This window comes from Macrobrachium rosenbergii, chromosome 17 (genome assembly GCF_040412425.1).
Source record: "Macrobrachium rosenbergii isolate ZJJX-2024 chromosome 17, ASM4041242v1, whole genome shotgun sequence".
NCBI lineage: Eukaryota > Metazoa > Arthropoda > Malacostraca > Decapoda > Palaemonidae > Macrobrachium > Macrobrachium rosenbergii.
The window spans coordinates 11818812-11832551 of record NC_089757.1 but is presented as its reverse complement, the minus strand read 5'-3'; the positions used below and the strand labels follow the sequence as shown (position 1 = coordinate 11832551).

General features: G+C 39.0%; 1 protein-coding gene across 2 annotated transcripts in view; it reads left to right on the top strand.

Moving 5' to 3' along the window:
- Window positions 1–13740, top strand: part of LOC136847733 (zinc finger HIT domain-containing protein 2) — a 49185-nt gene that overhangs the window by 12913 nt on the left and 22532 nt on the right. For both annotated transcript variants that reach the window (XM_067119597.1, XM_067119598.1), the window contains exons 3-6: window positions 2048–2201; window positions 3600–3835; window positions 5281–5490; window positions 7383–7569. In XM_067119597.1, coding sequence (XP_066975698.1) covers window positions 2048–2201; window positions 3600–3835; window positions 5281–5490; window positions 7383–7569 — 787 coding nt within the window. The remainder of the gene's footprint in view (window positions 1–2047; window positions 2202–3599; window positions 3836–5280; window positions 5491–7382; window positions 7570–13740) is intronic.

Sequence of the window (13740 nt, the reverse complement as noted above, 5' to 3'; positions counted from 1 at the left end):
GACTCTGGGGGTCCCTGATATTCAACCTGTTTGCCACCAGACTGAACAGAAAACTCTCAGTGTTCTGTCCTCCAGTGCCAGATCACTAGGTGGTGAAGATACTTTCATATAGACTTTATTCCTCTCCACTTTTCAGCCTTATTCACAGGTTGATCAACAGTGTTCACCACCACCGGTCTCAGGATGACCCTGGTGATCCCCTCATTTGAAATGAGTGGTAGTCAGATCTGCTGACTCTCTTTTGGTCACGGCATTAAGAGAGATTCCCCTGTGGCTCAGTTTTCTTTGCCAACTGTATATTCAGATGTATGAACAGGCAATGCATTTCTTCACCTTCATGCATGGGGGTTATCCCACATATCCTGCAAGGGAGGCTTTCATTGTAGGGCTGTGAGGGGTGTCTGGCTACCTCTTGTTCCTATGTGAACATGTACCAAGGAAGGTGGGCTATCTTCTCAGATTGTTGTCAAAGAAAGGATGTCTCTTTGGTCAGAGCATCTGTTCAGCAGATCTCAGATTTCCTCATCCACCTTCATTGGGACAAACCCCTTTCAGTCTCTGTGGTGAAAGGTTATCTGTCAGTCATGTCCCAGGTTTTCAGACTGAAGGGTCTGGATCCCTCCATTTTTCCATGCTCATGGGTTTTGAAGAGTTCAACTTCCTCAATGGCATGTATTTCACATCCTCCATAGCCTAATTCATGTGCCCTTTGAGTCCTGGGACAGGCTATGGCTAGAGATGTGGTCCACAAGACTGTGTTCCTTCCAGTCTTGGCCTTGGCAAAACAGGTCGAGTTACAAGGCCAGCCTCATCTCATCCAGCCCTCCGAGGGATAGGGATCCTTCTCCTTCTCCTTCATTCCTGAGTTTATGGTGGAAACTCAAAACCTGTCAGCTGATTGAGAGTTTCACGATTCCGTCCCTCCAAGGCTTTATTAGTGGTGGCTCAGACAGGATGCTCTTATGCCCACAGCAAGCCATAAGATGCTACAGTACTTGAAAAGGAACTGCTTTCTTCATCCAGAGTGCCAGTGCCTTTTTATTAGTACGGGCAAGTGTACGAAGGAGATGCCAGGGATCACCCTATTTTTCTGGCTTCATTAGCTAATCAAGCAAGCTTATTACTCCTCTGAGGAAAACATCAGTTCCCTATTCACGCGAGAGCCCATGAAGTTGGGCGTTGGACAACCTTAGCCTTTCAGAAGAACTTATCTATTCAGCAGGTAAAGTGGGCAGGTGTCTGCTGCAGGCAGGCAACCTTTACCTCATTCTAACTGTGGACGTTGCCCACAAGTCCCTAGACACCTCCTCCTTGGGATCTGTGTGGCTGCTCAATAAGTTGTGTAAGTCCTCATGTCCATTCAGAGAGAAAAGTATCTCTCCTGACTACTTTAATGTAGTGTAAGTCTGGCTTCTCAGAGCAACATGTAGGCTGGAGTAGCTGCTGGAGTTGGACCAGACACAGGTAACTTCACTTCAAGCATCCTGTCTTAGTATATATCCTAAGATGGATCTCCCTCGGCCTTCCTTTTGACAAGGGGTTAGGTTGCATGTTAGGGCTAGAGTCTGAACCAATCACTTGCTGCTAACCAGAATTAGTTAGTTTCCAGGTTGAATTGAGGGACATCTTGGTTCTTTGAATGCTTTTCTTTATTTGAGTGAGTTATCCCCCTAGATTAGAGTCATTCATACCTAGGTCCCTACTGCTCTATTATCCCAAATGCCAGATTGAGTAGGAGATTATAGGAATCATCTCATTCCCTGCCAGCACGTGAAACTGGGAGTGGGATGATTCCAGGTAAAATTCGACTCCAATCAGTTGTCAGAGACAACCTTCCATCCAAGGAGTTAGTCTCCTGTATAAAAGGTGATGCTTTGTATTTCTGTAGGAACAGTTAACAAATATTTTTACTCTATTTTAATAGATGGTTAAATTATGAGTATTGTACACTGCACTACTATGCATTATTCTTTACACTGGAAAATGTAATATTCTTCATTATTTCTCTAACAGTGGAAGCTTTAAACTTAATTCAATCATTTGACAGCTTGAAGGCAGCCATTTGCCAAAAGAATCACGTAAAAAGATGGAGGAAATTCTAAAGCGTGTTGAATCTGATGGTTCTGTCATATCTGATGGCAATGAGGTCCTGGATTCTGATGATGATGAAGATGAGGTAGACCTAGCAGAGAGGATGGCAGGTATGATTTGAACAGCACTTTTGTGATAGGTTATAGATATGATGTCTGGTTTTTCCAGTGAATTAAAAGCTGTTCAGTTAGAACTTTATTTATAGAGAATTGATGTATGGCATTTTGTTTTAATTTGAAATTAAAGTAGTACAATGCATTTCAACTCAAACAGTTGTTTAGTTATGGTGGTATAGTCAGCCACTATACTTTTAAATATAATATAAAAAAAATCTCAGTATTATTGTGATCTAGGAACTCTTTGTATGCATAGTTGATAATGTTTTTCTTATTATGATAGATCAAACGTGGGCAACTTTTTGGTAGCTGGGGGCTTCATTATAATTTTTCCAAGTGATCTTTGGCAGCTTGATATTTTCAATGATTTTTGAATGCTTTAAGTACATTACCAAACTGAAGCTAAAGCATGCTTAATATATATATATGCACAGGTAGTCCTCTGCATACAAGTGATTCTGTTCGAAGAGACTATATGGTCTTGTACATAAAGTTTACAATAAAAAAATCTTTAATCTATCCCTGAAAAAGTATCAGTGAAATACATGAAGTAAAGTTTATAGATCCCACATATCGGGCAGATATAAAAGTTTGCATAGTTCAGAGTTTGTAAGTTGAAAGTTTATGTATAGAGGACTGCCAGTATATATTTTCTAAAAATTGGTGTGTACATTTGGAAAAATAATAAAAAATTATTAAAAGGATTATATTAATACTGCAAAAAAAAATTGTGCTTTAAAACAAAACAATTAGAAATTGACTAAAAAATGTATGGCAGTATCTTTAACAGTTTAAAATTATCATGATAACATGTAAAAAAGTAACAAACTGCTGAATACATGGCACTTTCAATACATAACTAAGATAAAAACATTATAGATATGGAAGTTTCTAACAATCCCAAATGATCACAGAAGCCTGAGATTCTGATTGTATACTGAAGTCGCAAGGTGATATAGCAGAAACATTTATGTTTGTGACCCCCCCCCCCAAAGAAAGTTGATGAAGGTGGTATTAGTTTAAATTACCATATTTTTCATTTTTTCTCTTTTACGTGTATATACTAAATATTTTCTTTACTGAAGTGATAATTTAAATATTTTTAGCATAATGTAATATTTTTTTTAATATAAATAAAATACAATTAAGAGCTTCATATAGGAAACTCATGAGCTGCCTGTAATAGAATATGCTTCCAAATTTTGTGTATGCCTTCCAGTTATTCATTTAATAGATCATATTTATCCAATAGTTGGCATGTGGTTATGATTTCCCTATGAGAATTATGACTGAAAATTAAATTCAGGGTTTATGAAAGACAATATTTGCTTTAGAACTTGAATATATAGTCTTGCATTTGGTGACTTTATCTTAATTTGATGACTTTTATAGGTGTTGATCTCAGTGACAGCAATACCGTTTGGAAGCTTCTGAGTGATGAAGAAAGAGAAGAATTTCGTGAACTGGTCAATTCAGGAAACTTTGAAAATTTGATACCAACTTTTGACCCATGGTGGGAACAAGAAGTACCTCTTGTACAGGAAGTCAGGGATCAGAAAAATTCTACTCCAGAGTATCATTCAAATTGTCCCCCTCTGACAGAAGTTCCTAAGTTTAGTGAATTAACAGTAAGTTTTCTTTTCTGTTGCAGTTGTAAGTTTTAATTAACTGGCAAATAATGAAAAACATTGTTTTGAAGTTGAGATTGTTTATTATTGATCAAGATGCAATACTTTATCACATCATAAAAGTATTTTTATGTGCATGTACAATCCTTATTGCTACAGTTTCCCATCTTGATGATGAGAGAATAAAGATAGAAGGATTACATATCAGTTGGTATCAGAACAGCTAACTCCTTAAGCTGGCAATTGATAGTGTTGTGTAGTCTCTTTAAGGTCATTGCATCCTTTTATGCAATCCTTGTAATCAACATACATCCTGGGAACATTATTGCTGTTTAGTATCGCTGCTTTGCTGTATTCCTTGGTAGTGAGTATCAAAATGATAATGAAGAGCTTTGAAGTCAATTTTCACTTACTCCAGTGAGTGCAGAACATGGCTTTGTAATCCTTTTCTGTATCAGTCATTGAAACTTGGTAGCATGATAGTTGACTATTGGGTAAGATGGGTGAGTGGGGGAATATCCCCTCTCGCACTTTCTTTGGCTGCCATCCAGTAAGAATGTCTCACCCTATCCCTGCTGATTGCCAAGTTGGAACTGGTGTTTTTTTTTTTTTTTTTAGTGCTTTGTGTATTTTACCTTGGATAAATATTGTGAATAATGGTAGTGCGAAAGATGCGACTGGGTATGTGGCCTTTCATGGCCTCCATTTAGGTGGATCCCCACCTTCACTGCTACTTGTAGGGGTACAGTCTGCAGTTGCCATAGGAAGGATTCAGTTGAAGGAGAATGCTAGAAATGTTTGCCTACCTCTCCCTTCTCCCCACCCCAAACCTCCCCTTGCTCATTGTACTTGTGACTTCTCTAAAGATTGGAAGTTTGAGAGAGATCAAATGTAACTTATATGACAGCAAATATGATCAGATGTTTGAGGTCACTAAAAAGTAGTTTTTTTACAAAGTCAGTAAAACCATAGCAACTGCCTAGGTGTATGCAGTTGTGGCCTTTTAACTAGGGATCATAATTATAGTGAAATTGGAAGTGGACCAATGATTGAGACCAAAATTATCAAGGAGCCTGTGACCACACTGACTACCTTTGTCCAAGATTAATAAGGTGTCTTGGGACAGGGTAGTGTTTTATAGAAATTAGGTTACAGACAGGATAGTATTTTATATAAATCAGGTTACAGGTACCACATTCCAACTTGACAGTGACCTATTGTGTAAACCTGTTATCTGAAGAGCTTAGGATTCAGTTAACTCCTTTGTGAATAACAATTTTGGGTTTAAAAGTGATAGACTACTTTTTTGTACGAACACAAGAAAATTGTAAGATATTGATTTGTTATTTGGCACTTATTTCTTAAACAGTGTATTAGACCATAGAAAAGTGACAGGTTCCTGCAGAAGTTGTTGAAGAAAATTCTAACAAGTTTTATTTTTTCAGAAAACCCCACCATCTTCCTGCATTCCATTTAATATTCTGAATGTCCTGACCTCTTATGCATGGATGGTTCGGCTGTTCAATGGAGATCATGAGGAGAGCAGTCTCGATGCAACAGAGGCATTACTGACTCTTTCAACTGTCTTATCAACTAATGCAAATTTTGAAGAGGCAGCCATTGCTGTTGAAAGCCCCAGGATGGAGGCTCAACACGTAAGTAGCTGTGTTCTTTTTTGTATCTGGAAGTTTTTGTATTACCCGTACAGTACAGGCTTCTCATTGTTAGCTTAGATACTGTTTGCCCAGTTGAACTTGGAGTGGAACTTGGACTTTGAGTGATTAAGGTATTGCATTGTTGTTTTGAAAAGGAATTTTTTAGCCTTGCTATCTTGTAATGTATGAGATGTTGAAATGATTCTTACACTTATCTGACATTACCTAATTATTTTTTATCTGCTTGGAATATGTTAAAATACAGTGCAGCACGGTGTTGCTGATTAAAAGCAAAGGTAGGAAATTTGGTCATAATGGGTTGGAAAGATTTTATTGCATTTTTCTCTCTCTCTCTCTCTCTCTCTCTCTCTCTCTCTCTCTCTCTCTCTCTCTCTCTCTCTCTCTCTCTCTCTCTCTCTCTCTCTCTCTCTCTCTCTCTCATCAGCTCCTTTTACTTTCTTCCTCTTGCTTGTCAATATTTCAGTTTCTCTGTTTAAGGTTTCAGTTATTATGTGTATGTATTGTGATGCATTTTGTCTTTCAGCCTTGTTACCCTATTCATCGGTGTCTATTTACATTCTTACTAAGTTTATACTGTGTATATTATTTTAAACTGTGAAGGATTCAACAAATGTGGTAGTTTTGTCATGAGAAATAACACAAGGTACCTCGGCTTAGACTTACATTCATATCTGAAATTTATTATAGGACATTGGTGGTAGTCTGTGTTTTTAAAATGAAGTCTTGTGAATAAACTTTTCAGTACACAAGGAAATGTCTTCCTAAAAGTTGATTTTCTTAATATGCAGATGCATTCAAAGCTATGTTTTGATCCCTAGTAGAGCTTAGTTGAGACATTAGTTTGTGTATTCCATTGAAGTGTTTTTGAAATAGGAATTATGCCATTCTTTCTGACTAGTGTATGATGGTAATTAAAAAAAATATTTCTGTAAATATTAAGGAATGGATGATTACAATCCCAAGACCAAGGTAAAATAGGTAGTTTTTTTCATGTATCCATTTTAATCCATTTGATCAAATGTTTTATGCTTGCATTTGTCATAAGCTATCATTATTGTTATTATTTTGGATGCTTGGCTTGGAAAGATTATTTTTCTTTGATTTTGCTTAATATGTTAAGAGTTATTACTGTTATAGTGTAATAAAACCTTGCTTCTCGAGTCAGTTTTGTAGTTTCATTGCAGTGGGCCAAGATACATGGTATTGTAATGAACAATGAAAATAGAGCAAGGTGAGGCTAAAGAAGTTGAAAAGTTAAGGACAGAGATCAAAAGGAATAGCTAAGAAAAGTAAAAAACTGAAATCACATCACTGCAAGTGGGGATGAAGCAATACTGTAAAGAATCTTTTGTACAGATTAAAGTGGGTTGTAAGGTACACTCTAGTACTGTAGGTGTCACCTTACATTTAATTTATTAGTACTGTCAGATTCCGGTGACCTATTTATGTCAATCAGCCATTTAGATTCTGATAATATAAAATTGAGCTATCTTTAGAAAAATAAAGGAAAAATTTTCTCAGGTATTTATGATGTTCACAGCTTGCGTGGCAAAGACATCACAAAAACAAATATTCTTTATCAACAAATAACTATTAAAACTGTTCCAAGTGAACCATCATAAAGTAGTGCTTGCCTTGGTAAATATGAGGTACATGTAGTACAGACAGAATTGGGGAGTTCTTGAAGGGTAGTCTGGTGCATGAAATTAGGTACTACTGTACTTCCATGTTTCTTTAGTGAAATCCTAGGGCATATTCCATTTCAGGTAAGTTTTACACAATATTCAATATTGATATTTGCTGATGAGAGCACATTCAGAACCATTGCAACTTTCATATTATACAGTCGTTTTATCTGTTCAAAATTTCAGCATTCTTGGTTGATGGAAAGTGAAGAATTTGCTGTTACTGTGAAAAATGATGTGAAAAAGATTCTGCAGGGACCTTGCAAGAGTGACCAGATGTTTTACATAAATGCTGCATTCTCAGACATGCATGCAGTTTTGAATACTTCTAAAGCTAGTCTGTCTAAGAAGAAAAAATCAACCGAGGGTGCAAGTAAGCTAATTTTTCCTGTTTTTTTTTTTTTGTGGGGTTATATTATTATGGAAATTTATGTAGACTTCTGAAGTATCTTAACCCTTTGTAGCTAAAGGATGTAAAGATGGTAAGATTTGCATAACCTATACTTTCAGGGTTTTGGTTTAGAATTTTTTCTGTGCCTTAATTAAAACACTTTCTGATGATAAATACTGAAGTGCCATTAAGTTGGATAATTATCCAATGTTACAAGCATGCTATTTCATCCTCTTTCTTGATTTATCCTTAATCTCGGTTCACCCCAGATTCTGGGCTTGATGTGGTTATTAAAATAAGTTTATCAAAACCACAGAACCAAATTTCCAGGCTGCTATGGCTCACTTGAGAGGATTTGTTCCTATTGGAGACATACAGAGTGGAACAAGGTAAATTCAAGAAGTTTGACAGGTAAATGGGAAAAGTAAGTCAGAAAGCAAAGCTTTTGATTGAGCCATGGAAGTCACATTGTAAGCAGTACATCCTTTTGGGGAATCTGTTGATTTATTGGGTGAGACCCATCAGAAACGCAATTTGAATCTAATGGTAGTTATTGTGAACCCATTTAAGTTTATACATTGGTGTGTTATTGCTCATGGGAATTAGGTCATATGATTGGTAGTTGCAAACCTTGTTACCCTTAATGTAATTACTGCATCAGTTGTGGCCAAGCGATTTGAAGGTTTCATTGTCAAGCACTGTTCAAGTTTGGGTCAGTTCTTGATGATATATGATTTATGGTACACTAGGAAAAGGTCATGTATCTAGGTTGTATCCTCAAAATAGGTCTGCTTAGAGAGACGTTATTAGTTCTGTATATGTGGCTCATGTATATATTATTTCTTCTGGGTATTCGTAAGCTTGATCCCTTAGTTGTTACTGGTATTCTTATACTGTACAATATATTATAACTATGTACTCATCTTTTTGCAATCAGGGGTTCTTGCTGAGGGCACTGATGCCATTTTAAACATAGCCCATCTGTTATGTTACATGTTGAGTCTTGTATATTTTATCAGATATGATCCTGATAACTTTACCAACATATTTATCTTACATTTGGTGGCCTCTGATATCCTGGAGTAACAGTAACACTTTTTTGTTTACGTTTAAACTTCATGTGCTCTTACATGTAAGCAGTTTACCATGTTTAGCTATAAAAGATAGTTTAATTAGACCATCAAGTTAAAATGTTTAACTCTCTCCGGGTATAAATTAATCATATCTTATTCAATAAATTGCAGCTTCAAAAAAGTTTATACTGTAATTGCATAGCCTGAAAATGTTGGGAATTCAACAGAAATTTCTTAAATGGGTTTTATCCAATACTTTTTATTCTCTTTTGGTTGAAATTTAAGAGTTCACATAAAATATGTTGTTGATAATATATGTCCTCCAAACACAGGAATTGGGTCTTGAAAGCTGGCCACCAGGTATGTGTGTAACATGGGTATGCCCAGTTCTCACACAGAATAATACCTCTTATAATTGCCATCCTTTTCTGTTAATTAGCTGCTATAACCTCACATTTAGTTTAATCCGTCACAGTCCTATATTAAAAAATTTACAGATACAGTTCCTTACTTTGTTCATTATGATGGACTTCAGCAATGGCACATTCTGTTTTAGTTTCTGGGAATATGTGTACTGTATATTTGATGAAGTCTTGATGGCTGCAGACTTACTTGCTTTATCTGCATTTTCATTTCATTTAATGCTTATGTAGGCAGAGATCCAGTACCTCCCAAACATATTCCAGGTTCTTATATTAGTTTATGGAAAGATTACCTAAGGTAATTCTTCAGGCTATTGCCCAAAAAAATGTTAAATGCTTCTGTTGTGGCATTTGTAGCATTGCTGAAAATTACAAACCTTTGTGAAGGCATATTTCCAATAATCGAAGCATCATGTAATACTGCAGACAGTTTTGCTGTGAAAACAAAGGACAATTAGGTAATGAGAATGAAAGAGTACTGTGTTTGTTCATAGCAACCCCATCAGTCATATTTTACCAACATTGCTGTCTATGATGATCCCCAGAATCACATTGTTTTACCCATAGAAGAAGAGCTTTCTCTTGTGACCCCAGGCATCTATCCCCAACCACTTCATGTTTTGTGGCTGCCAAACTGGTAATAACTTTGTAGAGTGCTCATAACATTGTTTTCTTTAGTTGTATTCATTGGATTTTTCTTTTTCTAGTCATACAGGCAGTCCCTGGTTTATGGCTGGGTTTCTTTTCCCGATGGCGTGCCATAAGCCAAGAAACGCCATAAACCGGAACATCATGATAAAAGTAACTTACCAAGTAATTACATAGCTATAGTTTCAACTATCACGGCAAGATAAATTTCAAAATTCGCGCTACCACTTCAATTGTTTTAGTGTAGATGACTAGTCCCACCCACTAACAGGGAATACCAGGAATGAGTTAGCAGACATTCTCATTCTGTTTCCTGCCAGTCTCAATATGACATCGGATCCATGCAGCAGCTTTTTTCATCATTTGCCAGTTACCTAACCAGATTTCAGTGAAGTACTATCGCTGTTTCATGTAGCCTTCAAGCTTACAGCTTTCAGGATCAGTATTTTATTGTTTTGTTATTAAGATCTGATTCAAGTTTACATATTTTGCTACAGTAGTGAATTTGCAATCAATGATTAAACCACCTTCACTGAGTAATGTACAGTAATAACCTTTCCAAGTAGCATAATAAACATAAACATTGCATCCGCCACCATCTTTGCTGAGTAGCGTAATATAACGTAAACATTGCGTTTGCTACTAAACCAATATTTTTGTTGATGAAATACTTATTTAAAAGTCTCAAATAATGTTTGTTGGGAGTTGAGATTTATTTGTATGATGGTACTCTGTGTACTTCTAACACTTATCGGTAAAGAATTAATTAAACATCTTATTACACTTTCCCTTGCAGGGAACTGAAAAGTGTAAGGGCAGAACATAGTAAGGAGAGAAATTGCGCCTTATTTTGGTTGTGCTGGGCTCTTAGAAGAATTGATGCTCTTGACAGCCGAGAATCGGCACTGAACACCCACAAGCGCTCATCAACTCCATGAGTTCTTAGCTTCTGAGCTACTACCTCGCTGGGCACCCAGCTAGCCTGGCACTATCTACATCCTGGGAAGTCACCTGCTATTGGGCGCCTAGCGCCTGCTCTCGGGCACTCTGCACCAGTTACTGAGATCCTGGCACCAGCTCTCCCCATCCCATATCGTATTTTTCTCTCCTGCTACAAGCCCTCTTATTTTTATTCTCTTGTTCCCACGCCAGGCTTCCTCGCTTCCTTCCCATGCCATTGCCAGTCTTGTGTCTGGGGTAACAGAAGCTAACCTTATAATTGTGAAGTGTTTTGCAGCGGAGGAGGTGGCTACTCATCCCCCAATGCTCCTAGACAAAGGTCACTGTCAGACTCCCATGCACCAGGGAGGAGGCATACTGGAAGTCCAAGGGAGGTTGGGGGGTTTACACACGGGTAGTCGCTCCTTCAGTTGAACCTGTTGTCAGTCCCAGGTATTGACAGACAGCCATTGGAAAGGCACCTTGCTGGATGTGTAATGAAGGGGTAGCTATCCAGCTAAACCCAGTCCCTCTCAGACTCCCATGCACCAGGGAGGAGGCATATGAAGTCCATGGGAGTCTGGAGGGGTTTGCCCCTGGGTAGTTGTCCCTTGGTCAAGCCTGTTGTCTGCAGGCATTGACAGACAGCATTTGGAAAGGCATCCTTAAAGATGTGCTTTTATTGTTGTCTAAGTGATGCAGTTTCCAGTGTGGAATAGAAGCGTCAATGGTGTGTTTTAAGCTGAATATCGGCCGTTGAAGAAGCACTTTTCAGTTTGCTAATTGCACTTCTCCGCTCTCCTTTAAGCGACTTAGGGGACAGCAGCAAGTCCACAGACTTCTTGTAGCCTCTGGGACAGTCCTCAGTACTGGTCTCCTTAGCTTCTAGTTGTGGAGTGCTAGTATTTGGCACCAAGCTCAAAAAATTTCTGAGCCTACAGTTTTGTCCGAGCACCCAGCAGTGTCTGAGCCCCATCTCCTGTCCATTTGGCGCCAGCTGTCAGGCATCCAGTGCCTCCTAAGAGTGACTGGTGCCAGTACCTCCTTGGCTTGGTGCCTGTTTCTTTTTGAGAACGTGCTCTTGTTCTTTCTTGGGCACCAGTTCCAATTGAATAGGGATCAAGGCAACCCTGACTTTCTAGTGACCAGCGACTGTCCCCGAACACTGGACACCAATTCCCCAGATCAGACCAAACAGCCAGCTTACAAGCTTTTTTGTCTTTCTTCAGTCTGTTCCAACTTCGTTTCAAGTTCAAGGCAAGCCAACGTTGCTTTCCTTTAATGACTTCAATGTCTTGGAATCCTGCCCTTTGCGGACAGAGGCTGTATGTCCCTTTTTTGGGAGCTTGCTGGGAAAGTTCCCACCTCTAGCATTTTCATCTTCCCCCTAAAGTCTCCTAGAAGTTGAATGTTGGACTTTCGTTTATAAGGAGCTAAACAAGTACCTTTTGAATCACCTTTTCCTGGTACTTTGACATAACTAGACCTCCTTATTGAAGGTCTTGGCAAGAGTTTTTAAAGTAAAGTTTGTCTTGACTGGCAACAGGAGCAAGGGCTTAAGATAGAAACTCCCAAGTGTTGACCAAGAGACTTCGCCTCGTTTTACCTCTCGTACTGTCTTGTGCAGACAAGGACAGTTGAGATGAATTTTAGAGATTTCCACTTTTTTCTTTAGAATCTCAAGAGGTACAGCTCTGGTGCTCATGTTCTACTATGAGTTATCTGTCAGCCAAAAGAATAACAATTGCTTTCAGACAGTTCGCTAATTGCATATTCGGAACATTAGGGAATGACCACAGCCCTTCTTTTCTCTTTGAATAGGGAATGAGACAAGATCTTCCAGTTGGGGACCTAAGCATCGGCCTCTACACCACTTGTCCTCGCTCCTCATAACCTAGACCAACTGGGACAGAATGCAGCCAAGCCCATCGTTAGTCAGACCTGCAGTGGTGGATGTCCGAGCTTAGCCTTTTGGAAGAGAAGTTCCAGGAGAATGAAGCCTTCACATCTATGTCAGAGAGCTGAAAGCGATCCACTTAGGGCTTCAGTACTTTTTGTCCCTAGTTCACTCCATACTGTGGTAATCCATTTAGCCCAGACCACGGTCCTAATGTTTATTATTTTAGCAGGGAGAGACTCTCGCTCACTTTCCTGCCCCTAACAACAGGAGAACTTCTGCAATAGACGATCAATCGAGTGTTTTTAGTCACTTGATTTTTTCAAGCCAGTTAAAGTTCTGGCGGATGCACTGAGACATCAGAAGCTTGTTATTTCTTCCAAGTGGACCTTGATGCCCCTAGTCGTTGGGGTTCTGTGGAATCTATGGGCCAGGCCAATTTTGGACCCCTTTTACCACATTAAGGCACCTTCATCTTCCTCTCTTGTGTTCTCCAGCTCCAGACCCTATTGCATGGGCAGCAGACTCCACTCCATGCTCCAAGCTCGGCCCTTCAAGGACCCCTACACCTTCCTGCCCTTTGACGTTGTCAAGGAAGTGCTAAACTATTTTAAGCTAATCACAACGTTATGATGACCCCTTTTAACCCCATTCTGAACCATGATATGGTGTCTTCTGAACCTACCACAGTTGGTGAACCTTCCAAGACTCCTTCCCCAGTCAGCCTCACTTCTTGCTCTGTCTGCCAGACTAAGTGAGCATTTTTTCTGTTGTTGGCCCCTCTGACGCCTTGTCCTTTATTCTGAGACATCTGTGGCCTAATGGTGGATTGCATCCTTCAGGAGATATATTCTCTCTCATATTCCTTTGTTAAGGGGTATCGAGACACATTTAACTTAGTAACGAAGTTTGCTCATTTACCCTTGAACCTTCTAACCAAGAACGAGGACTCTTCAAGTCCTAATTCCGTTTTTTCTGTCTTAAGAATTAAGGGAAGATAAGTCATTCTTGTCAGTTTAGAGCAGTGCTCCAAGCCCCAAGAACGCCCTTCAGCTCCCAAGCTATTCCTCGCCTGACTTTCAACTCGTCTGACCCCAGCTACACCCTGGCGCCAGCTCATGCTCCGAGTGCCTAGGAGCATTGGACAGCTCCCGAGTAATGCCTCTCCGGGCAC